This window comes from Oreochromis niloticus, linkage group LG14, assembly GCF_001858045.2.
Source record: "Oreochromis niloticus isolate F11D_XX linkage group LG14, O_niloticus_UMD_NMBU, whole genome shotgun sequence".
In the NCBI taxonomy this organism is placed as follows: Eukaryota; Metazoa; Chordata; class Actinopteri; order Cichliformes; family Cichlidae; genus Oreochromis; species Oreochromis niloticus.
The window spans coordinates 14,420,638-14,442,432 of NC_031979.2; the positions used below are offsets into that span (position 1 = coordinate 14,420,638).

General features: G+C 41.2%; 2 protein-coding genes across 4 annotated transcripts; one reads left to right on the plus strand and one right to left on the minus strand.

The window, feature by feature from the left end:
• gmps (guanine monophosphate synthase) lies at nucleotides 1–12,102 on the minus strand. Of its 2 annotated transcripts, none has more exons than XM_013269305.3 (16): nucleotides 11,834–12,102; nucleotides 10,323–10,495; nucleotides 10,060–10,174; nucleotides 9,612–9,709; nucleotides 9,274–9,377; nucleotides 8,825–9,018; nucleotides 8,029–8,194; nucleotides 7,019–7,170; nucleotides 6,716–6,889; nucleotides 6,286–6,391; nucleotides 5,972–6,087; nucleotides 5,182–5,307; nucleotides 4,346–4,461; nucleotides 4,133–4,263; nucleotides 2,235–2,407; nucleotides 1–2,054 (listed from the first exon to the last, which is right to left on the minus strand). In XM_013269305.3, exons 1-16 carry the CDS (start codon nucleotides 11,858–11,860, stop codon nucleotides 1,953–1,955), a joined length of 2,073 nt encoding a protein of 690 aa, XP_013124759.1. In that variant the 5' UTR covers nucleotides 11,861–12,102; the 3' UTR covers nucleotides 1–1,952. The 2 variants fall into 2 exon arrangements, with proteins under 2 accessions (XP_013124759.1, XP_013124760.1); XM_013269306.3 differs by lacking the exon at nucleotides 11,834–12,102 and adding an exon at nucleotides 11,093–11,203.
• A 2,744-nt stretch (nucleotides 12,103–14,846) lies between these two features.
• slc33a1 (solute carrier family 33 member 1) lies at nucleotides 14,847–21,386 on the plus strand. 2 transcript variants are annotated; one of them, XM_005474544.3, is made up of 10 exons: nucleotides 14,847–15,113; nucleotides 15,381–15,461; nucleotides 15,799–16,232; nucleotides 16,353–16,506; nucleotides 16,595–16,790; nucleotides 16,889–17,088; nucleotides 17,180–17,364; nucleotides 17,441–17,558; nucleotides 18,243–18,458; nucleotides 18,567–21,386. In XM_005474544.3, the coding sequence occupies exons 3-10, from the start codon at nucleotides 15,841–15,843 to the stop codon at nucleotides 18,729–18,731; spliced, it is 1,626 nt and encodes a 541-aa protein (XP_005474601.1). In that variant the 5' UTR covers nucleotides 14,847–15,113; nucleotides 15,381–15,461; nucleotides 15,799–15,840; the 3' UTR covers nucleotides 18,732–21,386. The 2 variants fall into 2 exon arrangements, with proteins under 2 accessions (XP_005474601.1, XP_003441755.1); XM_003441707.4 differs by lacking the exon at nucleotides 15,381–15,461.
• Nucleotides 21,387–21,795: the final 409 nt, after the last annotated feature.

Genomic DNA, 21,795 nt, shown 5'->3' on the forward strand with positions numbered 1-21,795 from the left:
TAAGTTTCAACATTGAGATCTTTATTAAAGCTCAGTTTTCCATTGTACAAATGTCATAGTTGAAACTGCATGCAGTGGCTTGGTTTGAGGCACGTTACTAAGGAGAATGAGCATTGTTGACTAAAAACACACACACAAACAGAAAAATAATAATCCGATGTAGAATTGCATAACTTAATCTCATGGATATCTCAATCAAATTGAACTACAAAGTCATATGTCATTATTAGCTATTGTTTTTTGTTTTTCTTGTTTTAAATTGGAGACACGTAACATAAACACAGATGTATAAAAAGGCAGAACAGAGGGAAGGACATTGCAGTTAAGACAAGTTTGGGGGTTTTTTTCTCCCCCTTTCATTTTGCATGAGGAGTACTTTGCCACTAAAGGTTAAGGATATAAGAGGGATGAGAGGCACAAAAAAAACAAATTCTGGAGGCATGAGCACCACCACATCCGAGTGACACTTCTGACGTGATACCACACACTTTTAAAACTCAGTTAAACCTGAGCGCCGTATTCACGGAGGTCTAAACGACTGGAGACTAGAGATTATGATACGCTGAACGCTCTGACAGCGCAGAACGCAGATAAACGAAAGCAGTAATGCCTTTCTGAAACACTGAACTTTAGTCGAAGATGGCAAGAGAGGGCGAGGACCTTTGACACGACAAGGGTGACACGATGTACGGGGATGAAGTTTCCACCGGATGTGTGATTTGTTATGTTGATAAAGCACCGAGGCTTGAACGGGTGATCGACAACGAAATGTGCAAAAGTTTTTGCCCTCGCACAACAAGAGCAACAAAAATCATGATGAGGTGACACCAGCAACCGACACAATGTGGCTATAAACTCTACCGTAGTTATAAGTTATTAGACCTCTTGCCTTTTTCTTCTTCATAAAAAGCATACATATTGCAGCATGAGGAGAAACAGTGTTATATCCTCAGAGTCCAGGTCAGGTCACACCAAAACACAAAGAAAAACCAAAATAAAACAACAGAACAGGCACGTACAAAGTTATCCGTCATATTGGCCTCCTCCACAGCTGCACATTAGTCCGTATACTGAAGATATTCTTGGGTCGACTGCTGCCCACTGGGGCGACAGCAGCAGCTCGTCAACGATATTAGCTTGGAGAAGATCGTCAAGAGCCCACAACAGATCACTACAGCAAACTCTACTTATGTTAAAACAAAACGAACAAAAAAAAAAAATTATTTTTTAAATGATGATTGGTCACATAGCTCGTCTGTTCAGCTGTACTGTTCACACCACCTTTGGTAGGAAGTGAAATGAACAAATCAGATAGTCTTAGGTCGAGAACATTCTCACCTACCTACAAGAATTTAACAAAAACATCTGAAGGAAAAAAAAGAAAACCACTATAGATTTTTAACCCCCCACCCCTTTCTGTTTTTCCTTTAATGACACTACCATTTGCTTTCTTTCATGTTTTATTCATCCTGAGGCACAACACCAAGTCCACTCACTGAACTTTCACAGCTTCTGGCCACCTGGAAGTAGCAATTTACCTTTTCACTGTAGCGAGGAAATACACCGTTGTACATGAAGGTTTAAAAAAAAACAAAACAAAAAACCCCCAAAAACAGACAATATATTACCAATAACCAGGATTTATCAATGCCTATCGCCAAAAATATTAAGACCGGGGTAGAGTGGTGGGGAGAGCAGAGCAGTAGTGGCTTTGTGTGTGCGCCTGTCACAGTACAGTCTGCCTTCCGTGGGAATGTTAAAGATAAAGGGAAGAGATGGGGGAGGTAGCAGAGGGAGACTGGGAGGGGAGTAAAGTTGGAAGGACAGAAAAGGAGAGCAGTTCACCAGCCCTCACTGATATCTATTGTGTTTGTGCACTGTGTGTGTGTGTGTGTGTGTGTGTGTGTGTGTGTGTGTGTGTGTTCTCTATACTGTGATGTCATGTTTGCATTTTATTCCCACTCTGTGGTGCCAGGTGGTTTGGAGGTCAGATCATACATGACTCTGGAGATACCTGGGATCTTCTTGATCTCATTTACCATCTTCAGCACCACCTGATGAATCAGACAAGACAAATGACTCTTAAAACACACAAATAAAGAGAAATGTTGATATGATTATTATTTAAATAATTCCTGGGTCACTCATTTCCAATCCTGAAAACCAGAATTAGGAGCCATGATGGCAAGATAAGGAGAAAAATGTTAGCTGTACAGGTTTAACAAATGGTATACCTCCTCTGGGATATGGTTGCCTGGCATGGCAGGGATTCCTGTCATGAAGTCGCTGGTGATGAAGGTACGAATCACCACGGAGCGCCGGCATGATGGCTGCTTTTGCAGTGGGTCACGGTCAAAGTGCAGGGGGGTGAGGATGATCGGCATCTGGCTGATCTTCCCAGAATAGCCTGAAGGGGGAAACAGAAGTTACGCATAAAATAGCCAAAGGAAACATAAAACTGGCAGAAAAGACAGAGCATTGCTGTTGACAAACTCCATAAATCTGCTGATCTAGGCTTGATCGTTTTAAAAACACTATTAAGGTTAGTTATTTTTTTAAAAGGAAAAAAGAATGTTTTCATAGCAACAAGCAGCAGAATTGAGGTTCCTGTGAAGGGTGGATGGGCTCTCCCTGAGCGACACAGTGAAGAGATCGGTTATTCAGGAGACACAGAGTAGAGGTGCTACTCCTCCACATCAAGAGGAGCCTATTGAGGTGGTCGCATCCTGTGTAAGGTGTTCCAGACGGGAATATCCTATTGTGAAGAGGCCCCTTGGTAAATCCAGGACACACTTATTTCAACTGGCTGGCCTGAGAACTACTTGGCATTTCCCCAGATAAGATGGAGGAGGCAACTGACAAGAGGGAGGTCTGGGCTTCCCTACTTGCTGCCCCCGTGACCCAACTTCAGATAAGCGAAAGAAAATGGCTGGATAGTTTATTGTAATTTGTCATATTTTAATATTATGTGATGCTTTTATATATTTAACATTGGTTTAATCCCTTGGTGTAGGTGTGAACACAGTAATCATACTCTGGTTCAGACCAAAAACATCACACTGAGACCATTTGGAGGAGGTGGTCTTGGTGCAGTTCCAAACAAACTCCAGAGTGGTTTGTTCATGGCGTGAACGTGATCCGACCCCGATCTGAACCAACTACCAGCTTTGCGTTACACGTTTGAAGTAAAAACGTGTAACAGTTACACATGTTCTGTATTCTCGATGTGGGAAGGAACTATAAATGTGCAAAGGTCTGTACGGGAGACTGTGAAATGAACGTAAATTCTCCGTTCTCTCACAGCATCTTCTTCCTGTGTCTACTTTTGTTGCTCCCGCCCCAGACACATCTGGCCAATGAGGGAACTCAACATTCTCACATGGTTTGTAGTGACGCATTTTGGTTCGCTTGTAGTTCACTTGCACTTTTCTCTGTGCGAAAACAACCAAACCACAGAAAAAAAGCTACAAATTTACAAACTTCAACTTTTACAAACCTACTGTTCACAGGAAACCAACTACAGCTTTGAAAACACCCTTAGAAGAGTCTCTTTTTCTGTTTTGTTTTTTTCCTAGCAATTACTTTCTTAGTTGCTATGAACGTCCTAAATTTGAATAATAATTTGAATTAATAAAGACTAAAACTAAAGTTATTTCCTGTATATTATATTAACACACAATGTCATTTCATTTAGGTACAGGTTTTTCTGAAAATTGGTCTTAATTCTTATATCAGTTAACTAAAATGTAAACATGCCTAGTTTAATTTTTACTTTAACAGTAGAACTACACGGCAGATCTGATGATGGTCACGTGGTATGCTGGTATGGCAGAAAGCATCACTGCAAATCAGTGCAACACTGTTTCATCCTTAATGAAACATTTCTAGCCTGACAGGAGTAATCTCTTCCTGGAGAACAGGGCTCAGAGGCCACTAAATGGCTTGAGCATGAAAATTACATAAATCCTATTTACACCTTTAAGGTTCCCTTTAATTCTCCACCCTTGCAAACAGAAAACAAGCAAAACTTTAATTTGCCCCCGTTTGGGGCATTTTTCACCTTTTAAATCATCTTCAGTCCTAAATATTCTAAAATAGACGTGGCTTTAAACATTTGAAACCGTGCACTTACCAGACTCTCTAAGAATAGAGTGAGCTACAAAGTCAGCCTGTCTGAGCGTGCTCAGAACACCCGTGGTCAGGAAAGTTGGAGTAATGTCTGTTGGCGGCTCCTTCATATGGGACCCAAATACATACACAACTCTGGAAAAAAGAAGAGAGGCGTGAATGTTTTGCCCGGTTGTCCACTGAGGGTGGCCGAATGAAACCTGATTTTATGACTTACCTATTGATGTTATGGCACATGCGAGGGATGAGTCTGGCCAGGAACATGAGCGATTCCCAGTGTGGAGATTCTTTACTTGTGACACCGCACACATAACTGTAGGACCGGCAATCACCCTGAGACAGGAAATGTTCTTATTCTTACCATCTAGCCAAAAATCAACGTCTCATACATGTTTATCAAGTATGAAATGCATTTTGTTAAAATTTGTTTTTGTGTGCCAAAACTAAAAGTTTCTACATAACCTGTCAGCTTCCACTTTTAGAAAAGCCGCTGAAAGCTGCCAGTGTTTGCCCACAGTCTGTCCCAGCTTGAGGTTGAGGGCAAATTTAAACCTCCGGCTTCAGACAGGAAGTACTAACAGACACCTACACACTGTCTGACTGCAGCGTTTTGGGTGAGGAAAGTAGTCGTGACTAATCCAACATTTTTGGCATATTTAACAGTTACTACAGGACACACCCTCCATAGACAACAGGGAGAAAGACTCTAAAACGGAGAATCTGACACTCTTTGTTTGGGTGTGTCTTGGTCTTGTGGCTGACCACTTAATTACAGTTATAACGCAGCAACAGGCAAACAGCTGGCAACATATACTTTGTCAAGTTTTCACTGGACCTGAGGACACTTGGATTCTCCACATTATCTTAATCATGACTAAAGATAAATACATGTGATTTTTACAAAATCACTGAGGAAAGATGATGTTTACATTAATATCCACAAATTGTCAATAAAACTCACATTTTCTTACTGACCAAAACATGTGCCAGCAGTTTCTGTCCAATATCTTTTCCTATTTCTTTAACTGTATGTCATTTGATCAGCTGCCTCACCTGGACACCAACAGTTTTGATGGGCAGCAGGAAGGCATTGAGTGAATGAAGGCTGGTGATCTGCATGAGCTTCTCCTCCTCTTCATCTGATATGCACGACTTGACTCTCTGCAGCAAGGCATGGGGCTGGAGAGGAGATGGGAATAAAAGCACCTTGTAAGTGTGGAACTGAGAGACAGCAGCCTGCAATATACAAACCACTGCAGCTCTGACGATGTGACTAGCAGTTTTCAACAACACTTCATCAATTTCAAACTTTGCAAAATTTTTGCTTGCTCTTTCATCAAATGACATACCAATATCCTCTTTCACAGGAGCTTATAATATGCCCATCAGCCCTGTCAGGAGACTTTATTTAACCACAAGTGTAAATTCATGAGTATGAACTGACCTGTATCTAGCACAACATGGCTGGGAGTGAATTTGGGGGGAAAATTAATTTGTTGGAAGCCAAAATCGTAACTGAAAATAAAACTTTATCGATTGTCCAAAACAACTGAAGTGATAAAACTAGCTGAGGAGTGCTTCCAGTGATTATCAGTAAAATTAGCAGCAAGCTTCAGAGCAAACATAGAGCATACAATCTGCTGTGTTAGTTCAATCTGCTAAAAGCATGTTTGGAGGGTTGCCATCCAAGCTTATCGCATCACAACATTTGAGTTAGTGTGCGATATCTTGCAGTTATCTGCAACTTCACGAGTAAAAACAGTGACAAGACGCTTTATGATAAAAATACAGACAAATGATATCAGGCTGCTGGGATTTTGCTGTAAATCAGCAGTTCTTTTACCTTTTTGACACTTGCAGAGAAGTCTGTAACGATTTTGAGAATGTTGTTTGTTTCAGCAAAATCCTTACAGATGTAAGGCTCCTCTGCACAAATCACTCTGATGGACAAACCAGGACCTAGAGAAGAAGAGGAATGACTGTCACTTTGAGCAAATGAAGGAAGTGAGTCTTTGAGTGTCTGACTCAGGAAATCTATTAACACTTTTAGCAAATGAAGGATGTAAGGCTTCTAGTGTGACTCAGTAATTATATTTACACTTTTGTAAAGTTCAGTCAGAATAGTCACATTATAGGCCTGTGAGTTTATGTACTTGCCAGGGAAAGGATGCCGAGAAACAATCTCTTCTGGCAGGCCAAGCTCTCTCCCCAGTGCTCTCACCTCATCTTTATGGAAATCTTTCAGCGGTTCGATTACTTTTCCCTGGAGGATTACAACAGAGTAGAATCAGCAATGCACAGTGAGCGGGCTAGCGTTACGCTTAGGTGTCAAACAGTTGTGCATTCACAAGAAGAGGCTGCACATAACAACAAACAGCAAATAATCCATGACAATGAATACGCTAATAAGACAAAGACGCATCACTAGTGTTGTGAGCTGGAGCGTAAGCGATGTAAATGTTTTGTGCTTCTTATTATGATTTAAACTCCAATAAAGCTCTCCTTGAACCATGCATCTACTTTATTGCAAATAATATGACTATAAACTGAAGTAGCTAGCTAAGAAGGTTAGGGAAATTAGATTTACCTCATCTCTGAGTTTGCGGATGAGCTCAGTGTCGTTGTGGTGTGTTTTGATGACCTCTGCTTTACCACTGGCGAGGTGAGAGGCGCTCTCAATAAGATCAGGCCTCAAGGTACCCTGTGCCAGGAAAACCTCTTCTGGTTTCAGATTCATCTCTCCAATCACTTCATTTGCCACCTGTGATGTAGGACAATTCATACAGTCAGAACAGTACGGTGGCACAGAAAACAACTTAAACACACTGACATTTTTATGTCACCAACAATAAATAACACTTTCCAATAAAGTACTCAAACTTATCCTCACTTTGACAAATGTGTCTCCAATAATTTTCCTTTTCTCCTCAGGGTTGGTGGTCATATTCAATGTTTTACTGATGCGTTTCCGTGGTGTCCTGTCCTCCTCAGAGATGGGAAGAGTTGTTGTTCCATTATAGAAGGTGTGCGCTGCATTTACCACTGAAGGAAGACGAACCACAGGGTTAACAGCAAAACAAAAACTGAATCCCAACTTTACTTTCAGTCTCAGATGTAAGCTTGTGGTGTTGTTACTCAACTACAAAAGTGAATATAATAAAACTGGTGTGGTGGAGGAGGGCGACCAAAATAATAAAGCAACAAGGAGAAATGGATCTGGCTTTGGCAGATGTTTTCCCAGAATGCACCTGTGTTTACTGATGTAAGCGGCTTTCAGACAGGTCACAACGATGGCACCATGGTTGTCTGAAAATTATTATTTGCAGTGGCTTATGCTGTGCAGCCAAGGTTTGTCACTCCAGTGAGCAAAGAAGGTCAAAGTTCAACCATCTTTTAACTTTGTAACTGCTGTGCGCTGTAATGAATATCTGTGCATCTGTGCAGCTGGTGAAAACAGAGCCGTTCGGCCAGCAGCAGGCACAGAAAGAGCTCAGAGCTCACTGGGTTAAAGACAGAGTCCTGGCTGAAACCCCAACAGAGCTTAACAGCGAGGTTCCACAAGGAAAGACCCCACTCATATCCTCCACAGGGATTTTTGATTATAATCCCCAATACTGTAACAATCCAAAGCAGACATACTACAACACTGATGATATGTCCCTCCTGTAGAAACCACAAGGCTGTATGATATTAGCCTTTTTTTATAAACAAGAATGTGCTTTAGTCACAACATTTTGGAAAGGGTAACTCCATAAAGTGAAAACTATTCAAAATAAGAACCTGAAGGCATTAAAAGAGTGCCATTAATTCAGAAAAAAAGAAAAATAAAGTGTGATAAAAATGAATTTCAAATAAATACCTTATGTACACGCTTAAGAACTGCAGGATTTGGATCCCTACCTTTGAGTTTGATTCCCAACTTGGTCAGGGCCTCCTCCACGCTCTGACTTTCTCTCTTCCTCATGAAGCCGTTGTCGATGTGAACTGCTATCACCTGGTCCTGGTTCAGAGCTTTGTTCAGGAGGGCTGTGCAGACTGTTGAGTCTACTCCACCACTCAGCAGCACCTGCGCATATCATCAGAAAGAAACCGTGTCTTCAGAGATAAAGCTGAGCAAAGATTAAATCTGATTCTTCACCACCTGGCCCCAATTTTCACAACTCACACTACCCACTAATTATCTGCAAATGTGTGGTTTATATTTATTTAGGCTTCTTGTTTTATTAGTCATACACACATCTGGTGTTTCATCTGTTGGCAGGCTACTAAATATTAAGCCGAAGAAAGAGAAGATTAAACCTGTTCTTGGAAATCATCCAAAATGCTGTACTCGCTGCAGGAACACGCTACAGCAGAATAAGAGTATTGTCACAGATATTACCAACTATCCCACTCACTGTACAGTATAATATCAGTACTTTAAGCCCATTTTCCACACTCAATTATCGCCTTCACCCTCCCCTGAGATGAAACCCAGTTTGAAGCCACTCTGGGAGTGGGCTACCTTCTTTTCAGATGCAACAGGGTTTAATTTGAGAGTTTAATTGGTTCTACTTAACTTCCCACCATTGCTACTGTCATCGCCTCCTGAGCGACTACCACACTCGACTGTCAGCTTTTTAGCTTCAGCCTTTTAGTTGAATCATCTCCCACAGTAAATATTCAGTTTTGGTCCCCCCCCCCCATCATCACTCACCAGCACTTTCGACTTGTCTACTTTTTCTCTGATCTCACTGATGCAGGCCTGTTGGCGGCTCTGTACGGTGAAGTTGCTCGTGCAGCCCGCAATCTCAAACACAAAGTTACGTAACATCTCCATGCCTCGCTCCGTCAGGTCGACCTCAGGGTGAAACTGCGTCCCATACAGCTTTTTCTGCTCATTGGCGATCCCTAAAGGGAAAACAGAGATGTTTTAAGGGGCTCATTTAGTAAGCTTTAAGAAAAAAAAACAAAGATGTCGGGGAAAAGCACTTTTACCCAGGATACAAATTAGCATCATCTTCAAAGGCTATGTGAGATGTAAATATATATGATACAGCCTCAGGCTTACTTAACATCAAATCCAAATAAAGCCGCTTTTGTAGTTTACCATAATATACTTTATTATACTCAACAGGATTGGAACATTTCGTGTGTCCTGCTCACCAGCAATGATGTTCCCTGATTGGGCCACCACTTTAAAGCCATCTGCCACTTTATCCACACTGTCTCCATGGGTCAGCAAGACTACTTCCTCCTTCTGAAGGCCTCTGATTGGATTAACACACACACACACGAAAAGATTCATTAAATCGCCTATACATGTTACCGTTTTCAGCACTTTGTTTATATAAGGGAAATAAAGACTACACCCTTTACCTTAGACTCCTCATTATTTGTGTAATAGCCCCTTTACATCAGCATGAAAACAACTACTATGTATGTGATCTGTATGTAAAACATAACAAAACACTACATATTTAAGTTACAAGAAATTACAATACCTAAAAAGGGAGCAAGTGTTGTCTAGTCCAATGCTGAAGACTCCATCCTCCCTTACACTCTTTTTGTGTACCGTTCCTCCAAAAACTTTATTCATCATCTGCAACACACACACACACACACCAGCGTTAAGGAATGGAAACAGATATGCTACAGGGAGTGTAAAACTGCCTGCACTGTAAAGAAGTGTACTTGTTATTTTTTTTGTCTCACTGGGAAAAGAGAGTGAGTATTACTCTTCTCTTCCACCAGTGTAAAAGTACTCTTGAAGAAGGTGGTGAAGTCCCAGCTGGTGTGGGAGAGCTGAGGAGCTGGTTCAATCAGAGTGACAGTAACGTGTTGCTACTTAGAGACAATCTGTGTAAAAAATGTTTCCTTGACAAGAGCCTGGTGGAAATAGACTTAGTTTTCTTAAGAATACAATCACAGTTTATTTTGTTGTGTGCATACCTGCATCCCATAGCAAATCCCAAGGACGGGCTTTCCTATAGTGAATATGGCAGGGTCGAACCAGGGAGCATCTTCTGCATACACAGATGCTGGACCTCCTGAAATAATTATTGCCCTGAGGCATGAAACACAAAGAAAACAATCATGTAAAACTGCATTATAAAGCACTTTCAAGGCTTCAACATTGACACAGTAGTGTGTTTAAACATGATGACAGGCATCAAATAAAACGTCTCAGGTACAGATGCGTTTTATGTGCTCACCTGAAGCCCTGTTCTCTGATAGCAAAGGCCGGGGTCTCTAAAGGGAGGATTTCAGAGCGTACACACAGCTCTCGCACTCTTCGGTCAATCACCTTCCCGTACTGCGCCCCGGCATCGAGGATCGCCACCGCCCCTTCACATGACCCATTCTGCTCTGCGCTGCTGATCTCCAGCTGTGGACACACATTTAGGAAGATTAGTGAAGACTTGCATGTGAGGTGACTAGCTTTCTAGTGGTCTGACAGCAGAAGGTAACTCAATTCCTTCTTGAGTTTACTCTCCTCCAGTGCTGTGACTCAATAAAGCCTAACATAATTGTTGCCATGTGAGCTGAAACAGAGACGGACAGCAAATCTTGTGAAATGTGCTGCAACCATTCAGCCTATCACATGAATCTCACAAGTCAGACATTATCAAGACTGAGATCTCAGTATTTGAAGCAGTTCAAACTCTGATCCTCAGCACTCAGCTATATGCAAATGTTATTTATTTAAACGCATGCATGCTCTGTGGGAAGTGTGCCATCCATTCTACAGTTAATTAAATACAGTAAATTATTCTTTATAAACAAACGAAGTGGGTACACATTAGAGAAACATTATCCCACGTGGTCAGTGGGAAACTTCCGCCGTAAATGTTTCTGAAAACAACTTGCTGGGTACCCCCCTCACCTCCAATTTTAACCTTTAAAGCACAACCGGTAATAACATGGACTGAAGCAGAATAATCACAAGAGAAAAATCACTCAATCGTTTCAGAGCAAACTTCACCATATCAGCTGATAAGGCAGCTGTAAGCAGCTTCAATTGTTAGACGGGTAAACCACAAGTTGGCTCACACACTAGCTTCGTGACGATGTTAGCAAACTGACAGTTAACGTACGTTAGCACGAAGAGTGTGACAGCTACCGCTTGAGGTAAATTAGTTCAGCACAAGCGCAATTTCCGCTTACTTAAAGAACACAGACGTTATCGTAAGACAACATTCTTGCTCTGCGGTGCTGTCATTACAAACTGTGAGCGCCCGGCCACAGCTAGCTAACAGTTTATCAGTGTAGCGAGCTAGCGCACCGCTGGAATAAACAGTAGTAACGAGCGTTAGCCTGTTAGCAGTGCTGTGAGTAGCTGCTAGGTTAGCGGAGCTATGCTAAAACCCACGCGGTGCTTGGAGCTGTAGTGTCTTGGGGGTTGGGGGGGTCCACCATAAGAGAAGGGCAACCACGTTTACTGGGAAAATCAGTGAAACCTTTTTTTCCCGGTTTAACATCAATTAGTTATCACGTCCGGCTTGTTAGCAGCTATGAGCAACATGTTAATGTAACACTGCAACAGGCACACACTGCTCCTCCTCAGTACTGTTGATAACGTTGCATGCTCTCTTAACTTTCCCCCCCGAGGTACACAGAGGCCGAAATTAACCGGGGGGAGGACTACAGCAGTAACCCGGGTCCTAGCACTAAGTCACCAGGGCTACCTTATACTGGAGCCCCGGGTATCTCCCGCTCAACTGACCTTGCTGTCTCCGTTGCACAGAGCCATGGATGACTGCCGTGTTGTGGAATGAGCTCTCCCCTTCGCCTCGCTGTCCCAGGTCTCACAGAGAGAGGGCTGCTGGTTAGCTCCTGGCTCAGCACGCCGACTACTGTTGGAAAAGCAGATTGGGCTGTTGGTTTGAAGATGTCACAGTCTCTCCTCCTCTGACCGGGAAATAACTTTCATAGTGGGAGCAGGCTAAGTAAATATGTAGCGCGAATATGTCATGGGTGGAGCGAAAAGTTAAATGATCGGAGTAAGGGAGAAAGGCCCCCGTGGGGGCTGGGCATCAAGCATAATTTCGTTCCTCAGCCTATCATTACTATATGTTTGTTTGGGGACTTAAAATGAGTCAATCTCTCAAAACAGACAAAACTGTGAATCTCAGGAACAGTTTAATGATATATGCTAAAATATAAGGTAGCTCCAGTGATAACACCTCAGTCTCTGTCAGGCAGGAGCATCAAATATGTGAGAGGAACTCGCTGTACTTTAACACATCTACTGTACTAGATGTTCCAGGTGTGGGTGACATTAAACTGTTCCCATGTATTTTTCAGGCAGCTTAAAGAAGAAACTAAGAGTTACATTCACTCATCCAGTTTCCATTCATTTCGCCAATAATAATGTTGCAGTGGCCACAGTTTCTATACTTATAGATTATTGCATACTTCAAAGACCAGCACCCACCCAGGCCCAACTTGCTTGCAGAAATTGCTGCTATGTAGCCATCTCTCCGTCTCCAGTTTGGATTCTCAGTCATTTGGCAACAAGAAGAAGCAATGAATGCTTCAAGGTTGCCACACTTTAAAGTATTATTTCTGGAGGCTTGATGAAAAAAGAAAAAAGCCAGCTCTTGGAGGTCACAAGGTCAGTCACGTGTTAAGTGAAAAACGAAATAGCCATTAAATATCCCTGAGCAGGGAAGTTGGACTATTTTAAGGTGCATGAATCTGAGAATTACTACAGTATATTCAGATGTGCTGATTTTAGCACCATCCAGTGGAAAATGTGATGAACAACATAACGTGACCAGGGGAAAATACCAATCATAGATTTGTTGTAATGTATTGTAATGAGTCCTTTAAGGCCAGTCAGATGATATAAACCAACCAATAAGGTAACCACTGTAGCAGTCCTCATGTGACATAAAGTAATCTGCTCAAATAATCCGAATCATTGGAATGTTTTGAATAATTCACCCCAGCATATAGTGTAAAAGTAGGCTCAAGATCCCTGTCTGCAGGTTTTTGGTGATTCATGTATAGTTTGATACAAGAGCCCTCTAGATGACATAATTTGTGCACACTGATAGTCAAATTTTATGGGGTTACAATAGAGTAATTCAGACATATCATAGCTGCTGACAGTGTGGAGCCCCGGAGCAGTTCAGTGTGGATTTACACCGACACAGACCTTCTCACATGAGTGCAACTGCAGCTTCACAGTCTCCATCACATGCTGATATTCTCAAATATGCCCGTGTGTGTTGTCACATGCCATCTGTGAGGATAAGCAGCTTCACATGCACTCATGGCAACCACAAGGCCAAGCATGCTGTTATTCATTTTCTCTAAATTAAATGTGGGGTAATGGGTTTATCATGACCCTCGCCAAAAGACCTTTTGATCGAGGAGAAAACATCAGTGTGAACCCTGTTTAAACCCGTGGGGTGGTCGAAGAGTTTTCAATCCGTATCTTCTTTATTTTAATTTTACAGTATCGCTATCATGTGCTTTCATCTGGATTCTCAAGTTCAGGAGTAGCTCAACTTACCCTACAGTCTAAAAGATGAATGAGAAGAAGCGTGATTGTAGTAACAGGCTTTCAATAATGATGCATGAATAAAATTTCCTAATTGGTTAACATAATCCAGGGCTGCCATGCAGCATACAATAATACAGCAGCTTAATTAATATGCATTATGGATCATTGCATTCATCGTTAGGCAAACTACTAATTACTGCACACTGAAAGAGGTTGAACTGCAGCAACACTATCCTAATGCTGCATGTGGAAAAGTCATCCAAACCACTGTGTATGATAGGAATCACAACAAAGTGCTGGAAAATTGTGATTCAATTAAGTTTATTGCACAAAGCACCCACCCATGTTCAAATTTTGTTTTTGGTTTGTTGTTGATTTTTTTTTTTTTTTTTTTAACAAATTTTCACTCTTACAAGCTTACAGCCAAAAGAGATTCAAGTAGAGAGGAAATACTAAATTAAAATGAGATGAGATGTGCTTTATCCAAAAAGTTACAACTACTGTGTTACAGCAGCCGAAATATTTAATACAACCTCTCACAAAATAATTTAAATGAAGTAAAACAGCTCAATTAACCCAATAAAAACATTTTTAGTATTTATTGTTTACAGTCTCGGTAGTTAACTACACACACACACATAAAAGAGAAAAAACAGGGTTGTGTGTAAACAACAACTTAAGATTAAAAATACAGAAAATTGTTTGTAATACAGTTTTGTAGTTTTAATGCACATGAGATATTGGGTAGTTTGCGGCTGTTATATGTCACAATACTGCTGGAAAACTAGTAAATGGACTTATAGTTATAAAAAATACTGATTTTTTAATAAATACTGTTAACTGTTGATTTTATTTACTGCAAACTTTATCACTTCACGCACTAACTTCCTGTTCTTAACATTTAACAATTTATCTCCAACGCTGTGGCTGAATGTCAGAAAACTGACAAAAATAATATGATTATTATAATTATATGAATAATGCGATTTAATTTTACACAAATTACTTACATTTGTACTCATTGCATTTATTTACAACACTAAACAAGAACTTAACAGTTAATTGTGAAGGTGTTTTCATTTTTATATTTTTTAGGTCTGGTTTTTATTTAAAGTTCATTTTACATTTTTTGTAATATGCTTTATGTAAATTATACCAACTGGAGTTCCGCTTGAGTGTATTTTTACCAACATTTAGTGCTGACGTTACGTACACTCAAGCGGAACTACATGCAGTCATATTTTGACACGTCAGCTGTAGGCGCCGGACACATTTGTAAGCTGTACTTGTCGCATTTCCTTGCTCGGCTGTGTTGATGTCCACCGATGTGAGAGTTTTAAGTGAAACGCTTTTCAGTTTCTTGTGTTTTCTCGTCTTTATGAAGATGTTTCCTACCTCTGAATGAAAAAAACTGAATGAGCTGATTTTTCCGTTGATTAAATCTGTGATTCAACCGTCTGTGTTTTATGATCTGGCATGCTGCCATCACCAGGTATGTCTAGATTCATGTGTTTCACCTTTTCAACTTACATGTGCTTTGTATACATTTGAAAACGTCTTATATTGATTTTATGTGTTTTATTTCTACCTTTCTTTAACACTTGGTAGTTTTCAGATAAGAGCGGGACCCTGCGTCTTATTGTACTCTGAACATATATATATGAACCTTAGCAACATCTCTTCTCTTTGCTGTACTGTTATTTATTATAGATCAGGGTTTAACTTAGTTTTATTTTGATTTTTTTGTGATTCCATTCAGTCGTCAGTTCTACCTTCAACCCCAACAATGAGTGACTGCCACAGTTTATGATTAATGCAAAGTATTTGCACAGGCGCACTGGTATGTGGTCATGTTTTTTTCTGATGTGTTGCCATGTGCATGCAGCGTAATTTGAACGTTTTTCACAAACTCACTTTCTCGTCTTCATCAGAATTGTTCAGTCCAGTGAATTCCCCATTTCATTGTTTGTTGCTCACTGCACCTTTTCACCGCTTCTCCATTGCATATTAAAAATGATATTAACCTATCTGCTTTGATCAGCATGTTTCTGCTTCCCATAATGCTGTCACTGTACAAACTAAATGATTGAAGGCATTTATAGCAGCTTCAACTAAAAATCACTCAACTAAAAATCGGTTTAGTTGTATCAGTCGTTTTCACTCATCTCCTTTTGCAGATTTGCTGAGAGGACCGCAGGGTTGAGGCCCACTAATCCATCATGGAGTCCTCAAATTTAATCAGACACAAGAACGGGAGGCAGAGGAAGCAGGTGGGTGGCACCCTCCCACCTGAAAACCTGAACGACATGGAGAGTGACTTCTCTGAGCCGGGGATAGAAGACGAAAGAGAGCAAGGTTCTCTTTTGCTGCGAGGGTCACCTCGCAGGTCTGGGATACGCGGCGAGCTGGGGAATGTGTTGCTGCTTCTGTTTCTCTATGTGCTGCAGGGGATTCCTCTTGGACTGGGTGGAAGCATCCCTCTGATTTTGCAGAGTAAGAATGTCAGCTACAGAGACCAAGCCTTCTTCAGCTTTGTCTTCTGGCCATTTAGTCTCAAGCTTTTATGGGCACCCCTGGTGGACGCCCTGTACTTCAGTAGGTTTGGTAGGAGGTAAGAAAGACATCTGGATGCTGATTATCCTGATGTTTTAATCTGTATCCATGTTATTACACTTGATATCTCTAGACTGCACATCCTTCTCCAAATGATGTCTTCCTCATGTTTCTGCAGAAAGTCATGGCTGGTGCCCACACAGTACCTCTTAGGCCTCTTCATGCTCTACCTTTCTGCAAAGGTTGATTCACTGCTGCAGAGTAAGGGAGGACCAGATGTGGTTACGCTTACTGCGGTCTTCTTCGTGCTTGCCTTCCTGGCAGCCACACAGGTAAGCTTCTTTAAACACCATGATACAGACAGATATTTAGAACGATAAATAAAAGACGTTTGCTTTCTTTACCTCCTTGTTATTTAAGGATATAGCTGTGGATGGCTGGGCACTGACTATGTTATCCAGAGAAAATGTGGGCTATGCATCTACATGCAACTCTGTAGGCCAGACAGCTGGCTACTTCCTCGGAAATGTGCTCTTTCTGGCTCTGGAGTCTCCTGACTTCTGCAACAAATACCTCAGAATAGTGCCCAAAGACACCGGCATTGTTACTTTGTCAGGTACTTTCTCTCCATAACCCCTAAAAAAAAAAAAAAGTCAAATATATTTCTGTTGGTGGATAAACAGCAGTTTTGGTCTTTTGTTTCCTCTGGTGCAGATTTCTTGTTCTTTTGGGGTGTGGTATTCCTGATTTCCACCACTCTGGTTGCCATCTTTAAAAGGGAAAATGTACGTGGCAGAAGAACGACTACCACCCCAGAGGAAACACAGGGTGTCATGGAAACCTACAAGTTGCTATTATCCATCATCAAGATGCCAACAGTCTTCACCTTTTGTCTCCTGCTTCTCACTGCTAAGGTACTTGGTCACTATTGGATACATGAAGGTGTCACTTTTGGATATTTGCCGGGTGGAAATGTAAATTTTCTCCACTCTCTTTGTGTTTCAGATGGGTTTCTCTGCAGCAGATGCGGTTACAGGTCTGAAGCTGATGGAGGCTGGAGTTCCCAAGGAGCAGCTAGCATTGTTGGCAGTGCCCATGGTGCCTCTCCAGATCTTTCTACCAGTGGTCATCAGTAGATACACAGCAGGGCCCAGACCTCTGGACATCTTCTACAAGGCCTTCCCATTTAGGTTGTAACGCATTCTGCACACACTACGCACACATTCAGTAAACGGAAAGCTAAAACGATCTTGTTCTATGCTGCAGGCTGCTTATTGGATTGGAGTTTGCTTTGCTAGTGTGGTGGACTCCCAGCGTAAAACAAGAAGGAGGCTTCCCAGTTTACTACTATGCCGTAGTGCTGCTCAGCTATGCATTGCATCAGGTTTGCAATTTCTTTGCTGTTCTTATTTTCTAGTCCAGAGTGCTACAGTGTCTTCCAGGTGACTGCCTCTGTGAAAAGACTACTAGCCGCTGTAGTCAAAAGAAGACTCTTATTTCCATCTGCTGTAATTGATATCAGGCAGTGTGGCTCTGTTCTGGCAGAGCAGGAGCAAGAGCCCAGCACATAACAGAGCAGCCATCAATGCCAACAGGGACTGATTAGGTTATACAGAGCATGAAAACAGAAGCTGAGTGGAGATGGGTTGCAAAGCAGCTTCAAAATATGCAGAAAGTGTACGCAGGTTAACAGCAAATATGAGATTTGAGATTGAGTCGTTTCATAGTAGAGTGGCTTAAACATTCACTTGGGTAGCAAAAGGCTGCTGGTCAAGTCCACTGACAGAGGCACTCCCCTCTGCGGCTGTGTCAGGAAGGGCATCCGACATGCAGAGCTTGCCCCCTTGTGACAAGGAAACAGCTGGATGAGAAGAAGTTCCAGGTGAATCATTAGCTGATTTGCCAGAGTTGAGGATTTGATGGCCTACCTGAACAAACACTATACAGGACTGTAGTCCTTTAGAAATTTGCCAACAAGCCTGAATTAATAAGATAATTAAGCAAGAAAAATCAGGTTCTAGTAGACTGAAAGAACTTCATTAACCTCCTGTTTTTTATTATTCTCCAGGTGGCGTTGTATAGCATGTACGTGGCCTGCATGGCTTTCCATGCCAAAGTGAGTGACCCCCTTATCGGCGGGACCTACATGACCCTGCTGAACACGGTCACTAACCTCGGAGGAAACTGGCCTTCCACTGTGGCTCTGTGGCTGGTCGATCCACTGACCTCTAAGGAATGCCAGGGGGCTGCTGGGCAGAGCTGTGGCTCTTCTGAAGAGGCTCTGGTAAGTGATCAGAGGATGAGGATGGAGCAAGATGGTGTGTGTGTGTGTGTTCTCTTCTATAATGCTCTAAAAGTTTGAAAATTTTTTCTCCCATGTTCAAACCTCTAGCTGTGTGTGAAGGAAGGCGGCGTCTGTGTGACGACACTGGACGGTTACTACGTGGAGTCTGTGGTCTGTGTTGTGATTGGTTTAGCCTGGTGGGTGTGGTTAGGGAAGAAAATGAGGCGTCTGCAGGAGCAGAGCCCGGCTGCTTGGAAGTGCAGAGTGAACTGAGGAGAACGCGCTATCTGCTACACCGCAGGCACTCTTTGGTTCACTTTACCTTCATTAACTACTCCAAAAACTGCTGAACTACATCCATCCTCATACATCCCGCGTCTCCGGCCCTGCTCTAGCTGCTACATTCAGAAAACATTTACCCCCACGCTTTGCTTCTGTCACGCTGAATTATACATACATGAAGATCTTCACTATTTTTGTCTTTTGTCATTAATCTCGCTAATAGTAAATGATATTGTACTCAAAACTGAAACAACCCTCAGACTATAGCTACAAAGTTATCTTGATTTGTCTCTTATATATCCTGCTGCTTGAAATCGCTTAACCAAAAAGAGCTCAGTCAAAGAGTAGGTCATGCTTTGGGTTCGTTTAAATGTGCTTGGATGGCCAGGCTATGCTGCTCTGTGCAGTTTTTCTTTTTTGTTTTTTTTCCCCCTAAATGGCAGAAGCACAGCATTCTTTCTAAACCTTTCATAGAAGAAATCTTAGACAGACTGGTTCACCTGCCACACCTTTGTTTGGTCTACGTTAAAAGGATACTTGAGGGAAGGACAGTCAGGATACGCAGAAGCACTTAATCTGACCTAAGTATATGCAGTTTAACTCAGTCCGTGTAGTAATCCAGCTAAATTACCTCCCCCTCAATATTTCCTTAAAAAGACTTTTTGAGTAGGTTTTTTTTCCAGTAAAGTAATTTGTGCCTTATTTAGCTTTTAAGTCTTTAAAAAAACAAACCATCGCTAACGTCTGAGCTGCACTGTAGTTAAAAAAATGAAGGCAGGGAATATTAGTTACAATGAAGAATACTCATTTTCACAAATATACTGTCATTTAGAAAGCTGCACTTAACGATATGGCTGCTTTCATACGCCAGTTATTTTTCTGATTGGGCAGCTAAGTGCATATTCCTTATGAAGACTGCATACTGCGAACCATCTGTGGTTACATGAAGTGAGATATCTGAAATCTAAACTGCTTTATAAATGTGTTTCTTAAATAAGGACCAATTAAAAATGGAATTGCATTGTTGGTCAGTGCCACTCTTCACTGTTGGACCATTTAGGTTTTCAGTAGAGCTTGCCAGGTAAAGGTGTTTCAGCTTCCAAAGACAGCTGGTATGATTTTTCACCTGACAGTATACTTGGCATGCTTCAGTATTCAGCCAGGCCCCGGATACTAATAGACTGCATTCTCCAGATTTATAGATTATCGATGCAGCACATATTAAACCTAATGTAGGCATTTAACTATATAGTCTGTCTGCATTTGCAGTGCATATCGAGGATCTCTTAGCTGAGTGCACCTGCTCGGACAGTACGGTCAGCTTTTGCTATGATCAATTTGTGATCACTTAGAAAGGTCCCTGTTTTTGCAGGAAAAGCACTTTTTTTCCATCTAACTTGAAATGATATATCATTTTTAGACGTCATCACAGCATCCTTGTTTGTTTGAATAAGTTTTTGTGCTACAGTGTGAACTACTCCCTTCTCAAACAGCCTAGCTCTAATATCCCAGAAAAATTGCGTTGGTCATTGTTAGTCAGTGGTGCTAGTTTTGGTCATTATGCAGATGTAGCCAAGATGGAAGAAGCCCCTTGGATGACGAAATCTTTCTCCCACCAAAAATGCAGCTTCCAGATTAACGGAATCAACTTTCTGGGATTTACTTACCTGGATGATTGAGCATGGATCAAGACGGTGTAGCTCTGATGAGTACTTTCTAACTAAGCAGCCAATCAAGGACCAATGAGACATCTGTTTTGTTTTTTAAAGCTAGACCCACTGATGTATTCGGCTGTGCACAGAGGTCTCCTCACTCCTCTTTCCATTACGCTCAGTTCTGTGAAGGGAGTAGTAGACATAGTTGCATTAAAAAAACATTTTGAGACTATAAGTAACACTAAACTAGCCAAGTGTTTTACAGCTGTGACAGCATCACTGGAAAAAGTTTATTTTTTTTATCATCAATCAGCTTTTTGACACATTAGTGAACACTGGAATACAGCATTGATGGTTGGTAAAAATGTCCTCTATATGCCTATGTAGATATTCCACTGAAAATTATACGTTTATGAGAAATTATTATATAATGCTTCATTTGAAGAGCTATACACAAATATGCTTTCCTTAAAAAAAAAATGTTTCAATGTGATCTCACAAGCCCAAGAGTGGAAGTGCATCTCTTTGGCAGGTGTTTCATTCCCGAGTTTTTATCATTACATATTTGTAGCAGGTAGATAAAGGGTTTTACTTGCTGTTGCCTGTAAGAAATGAAAAGAATTTAATGGCCACCAAACAATTCAGATCTCAGACCAGCAGCCTTTGGAGTGAAACTTGACGAGCGTATGTTTTTTTTTTTTCCTGATGTTTTTCATACTGTACACACATTCATGAATGAATTCCTCTGAAACCAGCACTTAAAAGTCCGACTGTGTCAGATAGAAAAGCAGAACTGCACAATCAGGGTTTGTGTAAGGGTACGGCTACCTTTGAACTCAAACTGTTTGTAAACTGTACGTTTTTATAGGTTTTTTTTCCATGTTTTTGTTCACAGTCCCTCATAGTTTACATTAAATTAACCACTTCAAATGACCGTGGGGCCTTTCATGTTCATTTGTGGCCACGTTTTTTTTTTTTTTTAAACAGCTGAGATCCTTTTTCAGCATCATCAGGGCGCTATGATTGTTTTGATTTTGTTTGGGAATCAGTAAAGTGTGACGTTTTTTTTTTTTTTTTTTTAAATAAGTAGAGGTTTCAGATTATTTCCTGATAAGCTAGTCTTTGAGTGATAAACTACTCTCTTCAAAAGATTTTTAATTTTTTTAATTACATTAGTTTTTTTTTTACTTTGCACCTTTTGTGTTTGTGATGAGTTCAAATCTCCAGTTACAAAAGGAAAAATGACTGATTAGATGTCTGGTGATACATTTAAATGTGCTCGTAGCACAACTTTGTAATTAAACGATATGCAAACATACGAGGTCTCCCGGTGCTTTTCTTGCAATTAAAACACGACACGGCAGTTTGTATTTCTTTTACAGTTTATTTATAATTTTTCT

What these genes read in the sequence shown, in the direction of transcription:
- gmps (XM_013269305.3), bottom strand. Translation starts at nt 11,860, where the DNA reads ATGGCTCTGTGCAACGGAGACAGCAAG. An exon ending in ATCAGGGAACATCATTGCTG is followed by an intron (nt 9,019 to 9,273) that starts GTGAGCAGGACA and finishes TTTTCCCTTTAG; the next exon opens with GGATCGCCAATGAGCAGAAA. An exon ending in CTCTATTCTTAGAGAGTCTG is followed by an intron (nt 2,408 to 4,132) that starts GTAAGTGCACGG and finishes TTCCCCCTTCAG; the next exon opens with GCTATTCTGGGAAGATCAGC.
- slc33a1 (XM_005474544.3), top strand. Translation starts at nt 15,841, where the DNA reads ATGGAGTCCTCAAATTTAATCAGACACAAGAACGGGAGGCAGAGGAAG. An exon ending in TTCAGTAGGTTTGGTAGGAG is followed by an intron (nt 16,233 to 16,352) that starts GTAAGAAAGACA and finishes ATGTTTCTGCAG; the next exon opens with AAAGTCATGGCTGGTGCCCA. An exon ending in GCTCTTCTGAAGAGGCTCTG is followed by an intron (nt 18,459 to 18,566) that starts GTAAGTGATCAG and finishes TCAAACCTCTAG; the next exon opens with CTGTGTGTGAAGGAAGGCGG.